The sequence below is a fragment of the Delphinapterus leucas genome, chromosome 6, assembly GCF_059928025.1.
Source record: "Delphinapterus leucas isolate spDelLeu-1000000601 "Yukka" chromosome 6, BTC_Dleu_Yukka2, whole genome shotgun sequence".
NCBI lineage: Eukaryota > Metazoa > Chordata > Mammalia > Artiodactyla > Monodontidae > Delphinapterus > Delphinapterus leucas.
The window spans coordinates 99,666,411-99,683,612 of NC_143134.1; the positions used below are offsets into that span (position 1 = coordinate 99,666,411).

Genomic DNA, 17,202 nt, shown 5'->3' on the forward strand with positions numbered 1-17,202 from the left:
TTTCTTTTTCCTTTTATATTTTCTCCATCAACAGATGCTCCAAGCCTATATAAAACCATGGCGGGCAAGGGATGACCCTTGAGGCCAAGAGTTTGGGAACCACTACCCTAGGCTCTACTGGTTCTACCTAAGCTGTGCCACCCAGAGCTGAGCCCAGCCCTCCTGGGTTGAGTTCACCACTACATCTCTCGTGAAGCCAGAAATCATTAAATTTCTAGTTCTTCATAAGACACAAGCCACAGCATTTCAACGTGGGGTCAACAAAAAGGAACTGGAATGCCTCTCTTCCTCTCCTCCTTTCTCCTTTTTCCCTTTGCACCCCCTCCCTTCCTCCTTTGCTTTTCCCTCTTCTCTAGCCTCCTAAAGGGGAGACACAAGGCAGACAGAACCAGTGGGAAGGGAAGGTAACAAAGAGGGAAGGCTCTTGATTGTTGAGATGAAGCTTCCACTCTTTTGCTTGGCCTTCCAGGCCCTTCACATCTGGCCCCCCTCTCCTCCTCTCGTCCTCCACACCCTGCCTCTCAGCCACCCAGTCTGTTAGCCCTGCTTGGCCTGGGGCATCCCTCTGGCCTTGCCACCAGCTGGTTTCTCTCCTGAGAGCTTGCTTCCCCTTCCCCGCCTGGTGTACTTGTACTTTTCAAATGTCACTTCCTCTGGGGACTTTTCCTGGCCCCATCTGAGTTAGCCTTCCCTCCACAGGCTCTCACCTTTCCTACAGTGTTTACCATGTTCATCCATAGGGCTCTGGTCTCTCCCATCAGCCTGGGAGGCCCTTGAAAGTAGGAACTTGCCTGCTTGCCCTCTGGGACTGACCCAGTTCTTGGGACATGGTAGTGGCTTTGTCAGTGTTCATTGAATGAAACTTTGTTTAAAGGGCAAAAGTGTGTGTTGGGGAAGGCGTCATGAGCATGTAGCTGGAACAATATCCTTCCCACTGGTGATGGGGTACCAGAGAGCTTCACCCCATGCCAGCTTCTCCTCTTCAAGTCCTAACTAGAGACTGGCAACCTTGACTAAGTCCTGTGAATTCATACATAGGCATTACCCCTACTGGGCAGAGGTCAACCACTGACCTCCAGCAGAAACCTCATCCCCTTTTTCACACAAGGGAAGAAGCAGAGAAAATTCAGAGTCACGGCTATTGAGCTTCATCCCTAAGAAAAGTCTGTTTAGAACAGTGGTCCTCAAACTTTGGCCAGTGTCAGAATCACCTGGAGAACTCTGGTAAAATATCAAGGCCCAGGCCTGATCCTACTTCAAGGACCCTGGGCCTCTGAATTTTTCAGTCACTCTCCAGGTGATTCTGCTACAAACCAGTTTGGGAAACACTGGCTTAGAGGAAGGGGACTAAGGCCCCCTCTGTTATCCCCAAAACATTCTTCCTTCACTGGCTACTAGGCCAGTCTCTTCAAATACTGTTTTCTGTTTCTTCCTATAGGTTCAATCCAAAGTGGTTGTGGGCTCTTGCTTTTTCTTCTCCTCATGCCCCGCCCCCCCCCACCAGGTTTCAAGCAGAGTTTAGTTTGCATATGAGTTATTCATTATCCACAGGAGCATTATTTGGTGCCCACTACATACGCATGGAATGACTACATATACAAACAAATAAGATCGTTTAATCAGGAAGCACTCCTGAGTGTCTATTTGGAGCGGTAGGTTAGGCACTAAGGGAAACGGAAGCCATGGTTCTGCACTCGGGGAGCTTGCTGTTGGGTTGTGTACACGGAGAGGGTGAGCTGAGAGTCAGGTGTCACAGTCCTGCGAGTGACTGTGTGTCACTCTGAGCCTCCGTTTCTTCAGCTCTTTCATGGGAATAATAACACTATCGATAATATCCATTTCCACAGCTTACTGTGAGGACTAAATAGAACAAAGAGAGTGAAAGTGTTTTCTAAACAAAACTTTAAACGTAAGATACTGTCACAAAGAAAAAACGACTTGGGGAATAATTTTTTAAAAAGCCTCCAGCTCTCTCTAGTCTACATTTTTGGAATTCTTCCCCACAGGTATCCATTTTTAATCAAAATGGCACATTTTGAGACACTGAGCTGTTCTTTCCCATCTTAGTTTCCGAGCTCTTGCAGAGATGTGGCTAGCCATTGGTGGATTCCTTTGGGACCTGTTGAGAGGGGATGTGCTCCAGAAGCCTTCTCTCCTTGCCTCATGGTCAGCTCCATTTGCCTTCTGCTGATTCAGAGCCATCACAGATGCTGGTGGCTCTCCTTTGTCTCTGAGTGGCATCAGGAAGACCACACTCAACTTTTTTGATGTATTTGCCGTTAGCAGAGCATCACTTCCCTTTTAAAAGAAGAAATTATTCTCTATCAGGAAAAACACTTTTTTGCTAACCCTTTGGATGGTTTGCACAGATCATACAGAAACAGACCACATTTTTCTCAGAAATATGGAGAAATAAATTCCAGGTACATTTCTTGGCTTGTATTACTAAGCCAGAACATTTACTCGTGCTTCTTAGCTTACTGAGAAGCCTAGCTTCTCATCAATTTCTCACTATCACCTTTCAAAGGAGCTTGTACTGTTATCCCTCTTTTACAGATAAGGAAAGTGAGCCCCAGCAGGGAGGTCAGGCTCTCACAAGATCTCACAGCTAAGAAGATATTAGGATAACCCTTCCAAACGGGCAAAGAAAACGTTCAGGATGCTTGAGGAACCCAGCCTGCTTACACACCAACAGCTAGGATGTTTCAAGAGTGAGTCTCACCTGTTTTTGTGTGTGAGCTCTGCAGTTGTCACTCCCCAAGGATTGCTGACAACACCCGTCACATCTGTCAGCACAGCTCCCATTACAGCTCGTAAGGAAGGGCCTATTATGGGGTTGTTAGTCATGCACGTGTTGCTCTTGGTGATCAGCTCAATACAAACCTCAGCCAAGAACCCAGCTTTCCTCACCAGTCTTGTAACTCCTGTAAAATGTGGAGTGAATTTTTCCTTGGTTGGGTTCCCTGCTCACGACAACATTTCCTTGACTTCTGAGTTTGTACCATTTCCTTTGGGAAGGCTGCTGCCTTGGCCATTCTGATCACTTGATGATCTGATTCTGCTTCTTCTAATTCACATTCTCATCAGTTCCTTTCTCTCTGTGTCTGGGCTTCTTCCTTTTTTCTGCAAAATTAGAGCTCCTGTTGAGTTATTTCCTAAAGATCTATTAAACCATCCTTCCTCCCCACCTCCACATTCACGGTCTTAGTCCAGATCTTCTCCATCCCTCCTCTAGACAAGGATAAGTGCAACAGCCTCCGAAGGGTCACCTGGCTTCCAATCTCTCGCCTATTATTAGTCCACACTTATCTTCCTAGAATGCACGTCTGACTGTGTCACTCCCCTGCCGTGGCTCTCCATTGACCCATGATAAAATCTATACTCCTCAGAGGGGCCATCAGCCAGATCAATGTAGTCATCATTCCCCAAATTTGTCTCATTCTTTCATTCCTCCCTACCTTTGCCCACATGTTTTCCTCCCTAGGAGTGTCCTCCTCTCTCTTGTTTTTTAGGAATACTTCTAATAATTTCTCAAGGCTCAATTTTTATGCCATCTTTTCTAGGTAGCCTTTTCTGATATCCATAGTAAGAATGAATCCTTTCTTCTTTGTGCCTGTGTGATATTTTATACCCATGACTCATTCATTCATTTTTATGTTTATTGCCTTATCAATCAGTTATTGAGCAGAAAATACATGATCAGGCAGTGATAATTCCGGGGAAGGGGTAAGTGTGTTAGGGAAGTGACTGATCTATACAAAGACATCTAAGACTTTATCTTTACTCTTAAGGAAATGCTGGTTGGGACATGAGACACAGAAATCAATAACTTTAGCACAGCTTATTAAAAGATTTGATGAAGATGTGAACAAAGGGCTGTGGGATTACGGAGAAGGCGACAGATTAATTCTGAAAATCAGGGAGGGGCTTCACGGAAAGGTAGACAATTGAGTTGGGCCTTTAATTTATTTGTTCAGATTTATTAAGGACTTGCTAGCTGACATTCACCTATGTGTTACATGATGGGCGAGAGAGAACTTGGCAGTGAGGAAGGAGGCAGAGAAAGCAATTGCAGCAGAGAAAGGAGCCTGGGCAAATGCATAGACTTGTGAAAGGTCATGGAAAGGGAGGGATTTTGTGTGGCTAGAGCTCAGGAAGCACTGGGAAGGAGAGAAGAAATAAGGTTAGGAGAGTAGGCACCAGACTGTGAATGTCTACAATTACTGCAAACTGTTTGGACTTATCTCTGTAAGGCTTGTTTTGTCCCATTTCAGTGTGTCTCACAGATAGCTATGCCCTGTGCTGTCTCTTCTACTACACCGTGAGCATCTTGTGGGCAGAGCCCATAGCTGCTAAATCTCCAGGACCCAGCTCATTTGTGGCATATAACAGGCACACAGTTAATCTTTGTTGAATTAATAACTTTAACTCCATAACTCTCTTTAGTAGGAGCTTCCTGTCATGTGTTTTGAGATTTATTTATATTTAGGCTACTATTCCTCATGAGCTGCTATGCTGAATGGGACCCCTCCAGTGTTAATTTATAGGGTAAAGTTTACGGGTTAAGTGGACCCAGAATACATGTCACCCAAGGCAGCCTGAGGCAGCCAAGAGAGCCTGCATCATGTTTAAGGGGAGCCAAAGCTGTGACTCTGGGAAGACTAAGCTGAGTATAAAGATCAAGTGTAAATGTCAACTCTCAAATGTGAGTAAGCATCAAGAGGCAGAAAGGGGAGAAGTGGGAGGGTGGAGCAGAGTGCCAGGATGAGTGAGGCCAAGGGGTCCAGAGCCAAGGAGGTGACCAAGAGGAAAGTGCTGAGGCTCCTGATGGATGGCATAGAAAGCTAGAAGCGGGTTTGTTGCTCAGTCATCTTGCAAATATTTCCAGATTTTTATTTGCTTCCACAGTTATTTCTTGACGAAACGAGTGATCAGCAGATCTATTACAAATTGGTCCCTAAGTACATTCCAGAGCCATTAATTTAAACTGTCAGTTTGAATATTATAGTTTTAATTTTTGATTTTTTCTAATAAGCAGTAGAACGACTTTTTTGTTTGTTTGATTTTTAAACCAGAACATTTATTGCATGACTAATCGTTAAGATGGACTGGGTGCTGCAGCAGCTGCCCTCTTGGGTTTAGGTGTGGTTCCTTCACAGAATCCATGCCTGAATGTGCGGTGTACAATTTTTAGGTGCCTCGTTCGACCATTCCCAGTGGTATTTCGTCTTTTAGCTTTAGCACTCCAGTTATGCTCTCTCTTTCTCTTGGCAGGGTAGTCACGTTTGCCATAGGTCGACTTCTGAAGGTGGTAGGCCTTAGAGCCACAGCGGTGGCACAACGCATGCGTCTTATTCTGACGCTTTCCACATGATGACGTTCCCTTCATCATCTCACTTCTGCTGCTGCGACCAAAGATAGAATGACTTTTCAAAACAGAAATTTTATCTGGAATCCAACATAGAACTCAAGAGGACATAGTGTAAACCTTCAACAATTAGTGGAGAATACTTCACTGTAGAACTCCTGGAGATCTCAGGGCAATCCTAGAACTCTGCAGAGCTCAGATAGAAAACCACAGGCCTAGAGGTCAAGGTCAGTTCTCACACATCCTTGAAGTCTTGAATTTAAGAAAAAAGTGCCTGAAAGTACGATGTTGCCTTCCTTCTTGCAAATGCATCAGAACGTGAAGGATTTTTTTAAAAGCATGTATCCCATTGCTGAGTGGCAATCAAGTCAGTTCTGGGTTATTTCTTCAGAAAGAAATGGTAACTTTGAGTTCTGTGTTTCCATTTTTAGTCTTTTCACATTACTCCATACCCTTACCACAAAGTGCAGTATGCACTCCTTGTACAGTAACGCATGAGACATGAGAATGGATCACCATGCAGACCATGAACTTCATTGTCCATTGTGTTCTGAGCACACCTGATAGGGTGGGAAAACTCATTTATTTTCAGAATGACTTACTTTGTGAAGGATGCTCACAGAAGGGATCAGAAAAGTGAGCCAACAGAAGGAGAGGACCCACCCAACTAGTTAGAGAACTCCAAGAAGTCTCTTTAGAGTGTTGAGGCAGCAGCAACACTTGGAACCTATGGGTTGCCTTCATCAGCTTGCCCAGAGACTTGAAAGTAAGAGAAAAGAGAAAGATCACATCGTTTATTCTGAAGGAGCCATACAGAATCCTGTTTCTCCTGTTCTACTGCTAAAGGCTTTCATGGATATGGAGAAAATCTAGTGATATTATTTCCAGGCTATGAAATAAGTAGACACTGGACAAAGATCTTTCTTTCTGACTTTTAAAGTTAAGTAGAGAGAGCATAGGTTTTGGACTCAGGATCCGTGTTTTCCAGGTTTCAGTTCCAGTATAGAGCCTTCTTTGCTATGTGACATTGAGTTTGTAACATGGGCTTCCTGTGCCTCAGTTTCCTCCTATGTACTGTGAAAATGAGGGTTCCTTTAGCCATCAAAAATGTGAAATGAATGAGACATAGTTTCTATCATCAAAGACCTCCCAATTTGTCAGTGAAATACATTTCACAAGAAGTACTCTTTCTGTCCAGTTGTGGAATAGGAGACTTCAAACAGGTGATGAGACTTAACTTGAATTTGGGGGGGGATGAATGCCAGTGTGCTAAATAAATGAAGGGAAGGGACATTTGGGGGCAGAAAGAACAGCAACTTTAAAGCACAGAGATGGAAAAAATTCACAATATACTCTAGGATTGTGGACCTGTAGCTGCTGGAAAAAGTTGAAGCATGGGTAATGTGATAAATAGGAGAAGAAGAAGGAGAAGAAGGAAAAGAAGGAGAAGGAGGAGGAGGAGGAGAAGAAGAAGAAGAAGAAAGAAGAAGAAGGAGGAGGAGGAGGAGGAGAAGAAGAAGAAGAAGAAGAAGAAGAAGAAGAGGAAGAGGAAGAGGAAGGAGAAGGAGAAGGAGAAGGAGAAGGAGAAGAAGAAGAGGAAGAAGAGACCAGATCACAGAGGACATAATAGCCTTATTAAGGGTCTTAGACTTTATCTTGACAGCATCTGGAGATCAATGAAAGATTTTCAACAGAGGAATGACATGTGCCACTTTGGTCACAATATAGGACAAGAGCTGGCAAATTATGGCTCATGAGCCAAATCCATGCAGCTCCTGTTTTTCTAAATGAAATTTTATTGGAACAGAGTCATACCCATTCATTTATGCATTGTCTGCCGCTGCTTTTGCCTACAATGGCGGAATTCCTTAGTTGTGACAGAGATCCTATGGCCACAATGTCTAAGATATTGACTATCTGGTCCTTTACAGAAAAAGTTTGTCAACCGTGATGTAGAGGATGGATTAAAGGAGGGCAAAGGCTGATAAGGAGTTTTGTTAGGAAGCTCTGCCAAGACTATAAAAGACATGGGCTGAGCCTGAACTAGGCAGGAGCAGTGGAGCTGGAGAGAAGGGGAAGGTGTCAAAGGAGGTGAAATCAACAAGACTTGGTGACTAATTAGATGTGGAGGTGGAATGGTAAGAGGATTCCAAAACAACTCCCAGTTTCTAGCTTGGGCAACTGGCTGGGTGGTGGTGCCAGTTGCTAAGATTGGGTTGTCAGGAGGTAGAGCACTTTGGGGGATAAAAAGGATGGTTCTAATTTAGACACGTAGCACTGTGACATCCCAGCAGAGGTGGTAGCTAGAAATGTGGGTCTGGAGCTCAAAAGAGTGATCTGCTCCAGACAGACAGATTTGGGATTTGTCAGTATATGGATGCACAGATTACCCAGGTATGTAGAGTGGGAAGAGAGGAGATGACCAACAGTGGTACCCACAGAAAAATCAGTGTTTCAGAATGGACATAGGAAGAGGTACTTGGAAAGGAAATGGTGAAAGAGGTCCCAGAGGGGATGAGGAAAACTAAGAGAGTATTTGCTGAACAAAGTAAGCCAGACAAAGTGACACTAACTACCAATGTTCCATAAAGAGAATGGGGGTGGGTCATCGGGGGCAGAAAGGATGAAAATAAGAGGGATGCAAGGCAGCAGGAGATGAGTGAAGCTGGGAGGAAATACCCTCCATTTCCTGCACACTTGTTATGTGCCAGAGAACATCCTAAGTGCTTGAGTTCATTTCATCTGTACAACAGCCTCTCAAGGTAGGAATAGTGATTCCTGTTTTACACATGAGAAAACTGGGGCATAGATACTTAGCAATTCACTGGAGGTTATACTGCTGGCAAATGGTGTAGTGGGGATTCTAACTCCCAAATCAATGCCTTTGAACCCTACGTCAAGTGACACACCTCTATTCCACCTCCCTAACTCCTTACAAATACCAATTGTCACCAAAGACCAGCTCCAATGTTATGTCTTCTGGAATGACTTCCCACTCAACTGTCCCCTTCCCGTGCTGGGTCAGCATGATGGGGTCCTGAGGCAGAATTGTATTAGGTCAAGCGCACAGAGTTGGGTGCCTGACTGCTTGGGTTCAAATCCTGGCCCCAGCGCTTATAAGCTATGTAACCTCCTCCCACAACCTCCTTGTGCCTCCTTGTGCCTCCTTGTACACTGATAGAATAGGGCTGGCAAGAGTCCCAACCATGTAGGTATGGATTCATGTAAAACTTAGAACAGGACCTAGTGCATAGTGAACATTTAAAAAAAATTTTTTATTGGAGTATAGTTGCTTTACAGTGTTGTGTTTCTGCTGTACAGCAAAGTGAATCAGTTATACGTATACACATATCCACTCTTTTTTTGATTTCCTTCCCATTTAGGTCACCACAGATCATTGAGTCGGGTTCCCTCTGCTGAACAGAAGGTTCTCATTAGTTATCTATCTATTTTATACATAGTAGTGTATATATGTCAATCCCAATCTCCCAATTTGTCCCACTCCCCGTTGGTAACCACAGGTTTGTTCTCTACATCTGTGACTCTATTTCTGCTTTGCCAGTAAGTTCATCTGTACCATTTTTCTAGATTCCACATATAAGTGATATTATATGATATTTGTTTTTCTCTTTCTGACTTACTTCGCTCTGTATGACAATCTCTAGGTCCATCGAGCGTAGTGAACATTTTTTTTTTTTAAACAAATGGAATGTCTTCACTTTTATTAATTAATTAATTTATTTTTGCTGTGTTGGGTCTTCGTTTCTTTGCGAGGGCTTTCTCTAGCTGTGGCAAGCGGGGGCCACTCTTCATCGCGGTGTGCGGGCCTCTCAGTATCGCGGCCTCTCTTGTTGCGGAGCACAGGCTCCAGACGCGCAGGCTCAGTAGTTGTGGCTCACGGGCCCAGCTGCAATGCGGCATGTGGGATCCTCCCAGACCAGGGCTCGAACCCGTGTCCCCTGCATTAGCAGGCAGATTCTCAACGACTGCACCACCAGGGAAGCCCCGCAGTGAACATTTAATAATTGCAACTCTCCAATGGCGCTCGGGATGTGCCGGGTGCTGCTCTAAGTACTATATATAGATTAACATTTAATCCTCACAACACACTTCTAAGGAAATAACTGGTTTTATTCCCATTTTACAGACAAGGAACTGAGGCAGGAAGAGTTTAAATAACTCTGTGATGGGGCTTCAAATACTTGATTTTTGCTAGAAGGGACCTGGGAGTGACGGGTAGACTCCCAATGAGGGGACAAGGGGCCAGGGTGGGAGAGGAGAGCCCCCTGCAATTGATCCCTTGGGTTCTAAAGCTGAAAGGTACCTTGAGGATCTTGTTCTGGTCCTTCTATAGAAAGCATTTCCCTGATAGGCAGGCCACGACTGGCTGTGTGACCTTGTGCAAATCCCTTAAACGTCTCTGAGGTTTCACCATCTAAAAAATGGCTTTCTTAGCGGGGATGGTACAAAATGAGCAGAAATGTATGTAAATGTGTATGGTTAGGATTTTTTTTTTAAACTTTAGGGCTCCAATTGTAAACATGCTAGTTATTGGGAGTATTAGCATAGAAAGTTTGCTCTCTCTTTATATATATATATACGTGTGTGTGTGTGTGTGTGTGTGATGCATTTGTTGAATGAATGAACTTTCTTGTGCCTCAGTTTCTTCTTTTGTGAAATGAGACAAGGCTGGTACCTACCTTGCAGTGTTGCTGTGAGTTTTAAATGTCTTTCTGCCTGCATAGCTTTTAGAGAAATTCCTGGTATGGAGTAAGCACTCATTAATTATTATTGATGGCAGGGAATTTTCTTTCATTTATTTATCGAGCATGGTGGATGCTCGATAAAAACATGTGTAATGAATGTGAGAGAATTTAAAAACAAAACAGCAACGATCAAAAAATACCTCAGTATGCTATGGGCAATGCCCTCCTTTTTGTTAGCAGAGCTCAGACTTGGGTCCCAGCACCAACAAGGCTGTGATAGGTGAGTTCTCAGGGAATGTCTGGGTAGATTCCTTGTGGTCCCAAGTGTCCTGTGCCCACAAACATCTCTGCCTCCTGTCTCTTAAGGGTGCTAACGGTCTGGAGCCGGCGAATGCGGACTTACACAGAGGGGTACCAGCTCCCAGCTGAGCCAGAGATGTACGGAGTTTGGCAAGTGCTAAGGGGAGTTTCATTACAGCAGTGACTGCTGTCCAGATAAAAGCTACCTGTCACGACTGGACTCTTCCTGATCCTCCAGATGGCCTGGGCAACGCTCCAGATTGAGGAGCTCTGAGGAAGGTGGTGGAGTCTCCGTGGTTCTGTGTCTATAGCTCCAAGCCCTAGGTCTCAGCTGTGTGTGCTGACGGCTTTTGTGGCCCAACCCTCTCTGTTCATTCTGTTGGCTTCTAGGGACAACCTCCATGATCCCCGCCTCGCGGGATGATGAATCGTCTCCATTATAATCAATCATTTGGGGAAAGTGGTTGTGCTCGAGTGCAGGTTCCTTAGGCTCATAATCACGTCCGGCAGCTCCTGGATTCCAGTTGTTTCTCACCCAGACAGCCAGAAGGCAGAAGTGTCTATACCCCATGCTTTTACGGACAGGTGTGAAGATAAGAGCGTGGCCTTTGGAATTATACTGACCTGGGTTTGAATTCCACCACTGGCGGGTTGTGGCTCTGTGCAAACCTTTCACCTCTTAAAATCTTGATTTGCTCCATCTGCAAGATGAGGATAATATTTCCCTGATGGTTCCAGGTAAAGTTGAAAGTAATTCATACAGGGATTCCTAGCATAGAGCCTGGTGCCTAGGTGAAGCATGATAGAAGGCAGCACTATGATTGATGCAAGCAAGCAAAAAGATTTAGAGGAAGGGCAGCAAACTTTGTCTGTAAAGGGCCAGACAATAAATATTTGAGGGTCTACGGGACCAGACAGTCACTGTGGCAACTACTCAACTCTGCCACATGAAAGTGGCCACAGACCGTTCTTAAATCAATGAGCAGAGCTGTGTTCTGATAAAACTTTATTGATAAAAACAGGCTGCTGGGGGCTTCCCTGGTGGCACAGTGGTTAAGGGTCCACCTGCCAATGCAGGGGACATGGGTTCGAGCCCTGGCCTGGGACGATCCCACATGCTGTGGAGCAACTGAGCCCGTGCGTCACAGCTACTGAGCCTGCGCTCTAGAGCTCACGTGCCACAACTACTGAGCCTACTTTCCACAACTACTGAAGCCCACGTACCTAGAGCCCATGCTCCGCAACAAGAGAAGCCACTGCAGTGAGAAGCCTGTGCACTGCAACAGAGTAGCCCCCGCTCGCTGCAACCAGAGAAAGCTCACGCACAGCAACAAAGGCCCAACACAGCCAAAAATAAAATAAAAAATAAATTAAGGAAAACAAACAAACAAACAGGCTGCTGGCAGGATTTGGCTCCTGGGTTGTAGTTTTCCCACACAAGGAGACTGAGTCCTATAATATCTGTACGTTCTAGTCACTAATAATATTTAATCTGTTTTACCTTTATGGTGGGTATTTAATTCTTCCTTGAGAGACTCAGCTTGGAAGCCTAAATTTTCTTTGTCCCTGTACTCAGGTATGACTGGGCATATCCTCAGAGTCCATTTTGCATATGGAACTAAGGTTCTAGCTCAAGGAAACAGAAAATGGGAGTGTACAAACTTGGTTCAAGGATGTTGGTTCAGTGTAGCAAGGAAAAGTGGTTTTGAGTATATTTGTTTCTGGTAGGCAGGGGCTGTATCTGGCTCATCTGTAGGGCCTGGTACAGAGTAGTCAGTCTTTGGTGAGTTAATTCAATAAACAGATCCTAAATAATTTCCTTCAGTCCTTTTCACACAGTTGTATGTCCCTGACAGTTTGGGGCTCTTGCTAATTGGATGGAAAGCTTCCATCTGAGATTCATAACAAATGTTCATGACCAAGCTAGGTAGCCATTTAGGGTTATTTGTCTAATGTGCTCCCAGTGCTTCACGAGGTTAGTGTCCCCACAGTAGCAGAGGGCAGTGTTCCTTGAAGATCATAGCAGATAATTTCCAAATACAGCCACATCAATGTATCAATATATATGCCATCCCACATGTTCTTATTACAATGTGATATGAACACTTTTCCATCAAAACGTGGGCTTTATGTTCCCTCCCCTTGGACCTGGATGGACCTTTGTAACTGCCTTGATCAACAGAATGTGGCAGAAGTGAGGCTGCACGACCCCCAAGGCGAGGTCATAAAAGTCAATATGTATACAATGGAATATTACTCAGCCATAGAAAGAAACGAAATTGAGCTATTTGTAATGAGGTGGATAGACCTAGAGTCTGTCATACAGAGTGTAGTAAGTCAGAAAGAGAAAGACAAATACCGTAGGCTAACACATATATATGGAATTTAAGAAAAAAAAATGTCATGAAGAACCTAGGGGTAAGACAGGAATAAAGACACAGACCTACTAGAGAACAGACTTGAGGATATGGGGAGGGGGAAGGGTGAGCTGTGACAAAGCACGAGAGAGGCATGGACATATATACACTACCAAACGTAAGGTAGATGCGTGGGAAGCAGCCGCATAGCACAGGGAGATCAGCTCAGTGCTTTGTGACCACCTAGAGGGGTGGGATAGGGAGGGTGGGAGGGAGGGAGACACAAGAGGGAAGAGATATGGGAACATATGTATATGTATAACTGATTCACTTTGTTATAAAGCAGAAACGAACACACCATTGTAAAGCAATTATACCCAAATAAAGATGTTAAAAAAAATAATAATTATAATGCCAAAAAAAAAAAAGTCAATATGGTCTCACCTGTTTTTTCTCGCTCTTAGGACACTTGTCCTTGAAATCCATACACCCTGTTGTGAGGAAGCTCAGGCCACATGGAGAAGCCACATGGAAGTGTTTTGGCTGACACTTAGCTTAAACCCCAGCTGACAGTCAATGTCAACATGTGAGTAAATGAGGGTTCAGATAGTTCTGGCCCCTGGCCTTTGAATCTTCCACTTGAGGCCTCAGACATCATGAGGGAGGAATTAGTGTCCAAATGCCCTACCCAGAGAGAGATCACAAGTGATGACTGAGTTTTTAAGCCACTAAGTTTGGGGTAATTTGCTATGCAGCATTAGGGAACTAATGTAAAGATATTGCAATCCTTTACTGTCCTGATGGTCCTATTATGTCACAGAGGACTTGAGAGCACAGTAATGCTGAGAAAAGCCAGCAGGCACCATGGGGTCATCATTCATTCATTCAGTACCTACTCTGTATCAGGCTCTGTGTAAGATTCTGGGGAAACATAGGTGTAGATGCTGCTTCAGCTTCTATACTCAAAGAGGTCATAACATACAGGAGAAGATAGACTCTAACCAATAACTAAATTTACAAACTGATAAGGGCTTAAAGGAGACTGTAGGAAGTGAGGCAGGAAAACAATGAAACGAACAATTATTTATACCTGGAGGAGTGTGGAAAAGCTCTACGTAGAAAGTGTCACTCAGTTGGGCTCTGTAGGAAGAATAGCAGTTCACTAGGTAGCCAGGCAGGGAGGTGGAATTCTAGGCAGAGGGAACGGTGTGCAGAAAAGTCAGCAGGTGGGAAGGAGTCTGGAGGGTTGGGGGAATCAGGTGGCTGGAAAGTGGAATTGGAAGGAGGGCTGTCAAGAAAAGAAACAGGGAAGGTAGGATGGAGTCCTACTGTGACGAGCTTTCCGTGGTTGTTCTGAGAACATTAAAATTTATTCTACAAGCAATAAGGAGCCACTAGAATATTTTAGATGGGTCATTTTCCAACAGCGTGGAGGGAGGAGAATTCAAAGCCAAGGAACGCAGTTGGGAGGCTGTTATCTCCTAAAAAACCCTGGAGGGAGGGCTGAGCTGAGGCAGTGTCTGCAGTAAAGGAGAGGAGAAATGGGTGTATGAGATAGTTTAGAGCTGACTCTAACATGGGTCGAGCACGGGTGTTGGGGCATCCCCAGTGCCTGGCCCGGGTCACAGGGCAGAGACAGGGAGCAGGGCGTGGGGAAGACCATGAGCTCACCTGTGGACCTGTTAGGTTTGAGCCTCACAGTTGGAAACATCCAGTAAGCAGTCCCTGCGGGATCACACGCTCCAAGGGGAAGATCTGAGCTAGAGATAGAGCATTGGGAGCTGTCCGCTTCGAGGTATAATCGAAGCCCCGAAGGAGTGGATGAGGTTATTGAGAACAGCGTTTCTCAACCTTAAACAAAGGGAATGTACTGTCTTGGTAAACATACACCCCCTACCTCCAAAAAAACCTAGGAAAACAAACTGATAGAACTCCATGGGTACAGCTAAGAATCACTGCATGGTGGTTCATCACCAAGGAGATTTTGCTGAGCTTAACCTTCAGAGATTTGTATTAAAAAATAGACATCTCAAAACAAACAGGTAGATACAAAGAACAGAGTGGTGGTTACCAGAGGGGATGGGGTGGGGGGTCGAAATGGGTAAAGGGGGTCAACTGTATGGGTGAGGGGTGGAAACTACGCTTTTTGGTGGTGAGCACTCTTTCTGGTACGCAGAAGTCGAAATACAATACTGTACACGTGAAACTTACATAGTGTTATATAAACCCATACATTAAAAAAAACGCTCAGACATCGCTTGCTTTTATTAAATATTAAGTTACACTATTAAATATGCTTTTTCAAAATTTATTTACCCTATCTTAGCGGTTCTGATATGGCTGGCATTTTGTTTTCCCCTCTCCTCCCCAGGCCTGGGTTACACCAATTTTTAAAGGGAGAACTGGGAAAGAGGAGACTGAAAGGAAAACACGAGAGGGGGCGGGGCCGGCGAGGCGCCGGGGTGGGGTGGGGTGGGAGGGGAAAGGAAGGGGGCGGGGCTAAAGAGGCGCGGGTGGGAGGGGGCAGAGGACAGGGGGAGTCAGGGAGGAGGAGTTTTCTGGGGGCGGCCACCTGTGCCAGGTACTGCGGAGAGGACCTCGGCGAGGCGTTTGGTCCCGGGGCTGGGCAGGCTCTGGGTGCGCGCGGTACTCAGACTGGATGGCAAGGCCGGCGCTCGGGGGGGATGGAGGTCGGGTCACTTCCTCTCCGCAAGGGGACCTCGACTGCACGATTTGATGCTGTCACACAACAGCTTTTTCACAATTTACGTAGCTGATTTCACGCACTTCCGAAAGTTCTGCCGCATTCCTGGCAGTTAAAATTGTTCTGTCTTTGGGCAGTCGGCGAGATAGGTGCCCCCAGTAGGGCGCCACTTAGCCAGATCAGTTTTAGAAGTTCGGCCTGCAGAGGGCTGCTGGGCCAGAGGGAGATGCGAGAGTACGGGTGTGGACTCTCCCCTGGCTGGCTGAGGGCACAGCTACTGTCAGCCCGGCTCTGACACAGAAACCGGGCCCTTTCTAGCCTCTTGCTCGTGATGCTCTGAGTGACGGAGACCCGTCCACTCACAGAAACGGTACGGGGCTGCACAGATGGATTTTATCTGTATTTCACCTTCAGGCGAATTTCTTGAGGAAAAAACCGAAAAACAAACAAAAAACCCCGTGTGCGTGTGGGTTCGTTGGTAATTTTTTCAGCGAGGATTGTTAAATCGAGGCCAAAAGAGTCATTAAAATCAAACATACAATTACCTTCTGTACCCTCTCAATATCCGGGAACAATTAAGCCTAAGCAAACGAAATTGCCAATGGCCTAAAAATGGAAAAGAAATCTCTCTGCCTGCCTAAGCGGGTTTTACAGAGAAACCCCTGGGACTCTTGATGTCCCAAACAACCTGTTAGTGCTTTGGAGACCTTATGGAACAGGTTTCTGCATTTGGTTTGTCGGTTATTATTTTTTTTCTTTCTTGAACTCTACACACCATCAATTGCAACTGTTTCCAAGATTGTCCTGGGTAGTCAATAAGTACATTTGTTTTCTGAGAAGGATATGTATTTTGAGGAAGAGCAGAAAGTACAATGGGGAAAATGTCAGGAGGAATTAAATGGAGTGACATAATTCCCAGGGGGAGGCAGACGTCAGGTGCATTCCCTGTGTCTTGCTCTACCTTGGAAATCTTTCAGAACTCATTGGAAAATAAAGATGTATGTGATGGAGACGTGGATGGATTCAATAGCTACGATAAGAGAGAGGGAATGAAATGCAAACACATCCTTAGTTGGATTATTAAACTGCTTTAAATTCATAATTCACAGCTGGATATAAAGCATTGTTTTCCATTGCATCTTCTTCTTTGTAGGAAAAAGAAGGGTAACTTGTGGTTTATTATTTCTGACTTGGACCATAGAACCGTGTATAGTAGATTCTTGGTAAGTATTTGTCAAACATTAAGTGTATAAATGAGTGAGAATGAGTCAGTAAATGGCAGAGTCAAAGGAACTTTTTGGGTTATATAAAATTAAGTTGTTGTGCAATTAAGAACAAAACCCTTAGACGCAAGAGGGAAGAGATGTGGGAACATACGTATATGTATAACTGATTCACTTTGTTATAAAGCAGAAACTAACACACCATAGTAAAGCAATTATACTCGAATAAAGATGTTAAAAAAACAAAAAACAAAACCCTTATGCTCCTATGCCAATCATTATTTAGGCAGGTTCACACCCATTATTGTATTTAACTCTTCCAACAATACCGTGAAGTAAGTATTAGTATCTCCATTTTATAGTTACGGAAACGCAGGCTTAGGGAGGGTAAGCAGTTGCCCAAAGTAGCATATTTAGGAAGTGGTGACAATGACATTCAGAACCTGGGTCTTCTTATTCTTCACCAAGTTTTCTTTCCATACATTATGATAGACATTGGAAGGTTGGAGGTGGGTATATATCCAACGAAGCCTCCAGGAATACT

General features: G+C 44.7%; 1 protein-coding gene across 1 annotated transcript; it reads right to left on the bottom strand.

Moving 5' to 3' along the window:
- Positions 1-5,091: 5,091 nt before the first annotated feature.
- On the bottom strand, positions 5,092-5,436 carry LOC111176932 (large ribosomal subunit protein eL37-like). The gene has a single exon (XM_089913505.1). The coding sequence runs from the start codon at positions 5,390-5,392 to the stop codon at positions 5,099-5,101; it is 294 nt and encodes a 97-aa protein (XP_089769631.1). The 5' UTR covers positions 5,393-5,436; the 3' UTR covers positions 5,092-5,098.
- Positions 5,437-17,202: the final 11,766 nt, after the last annotated feature.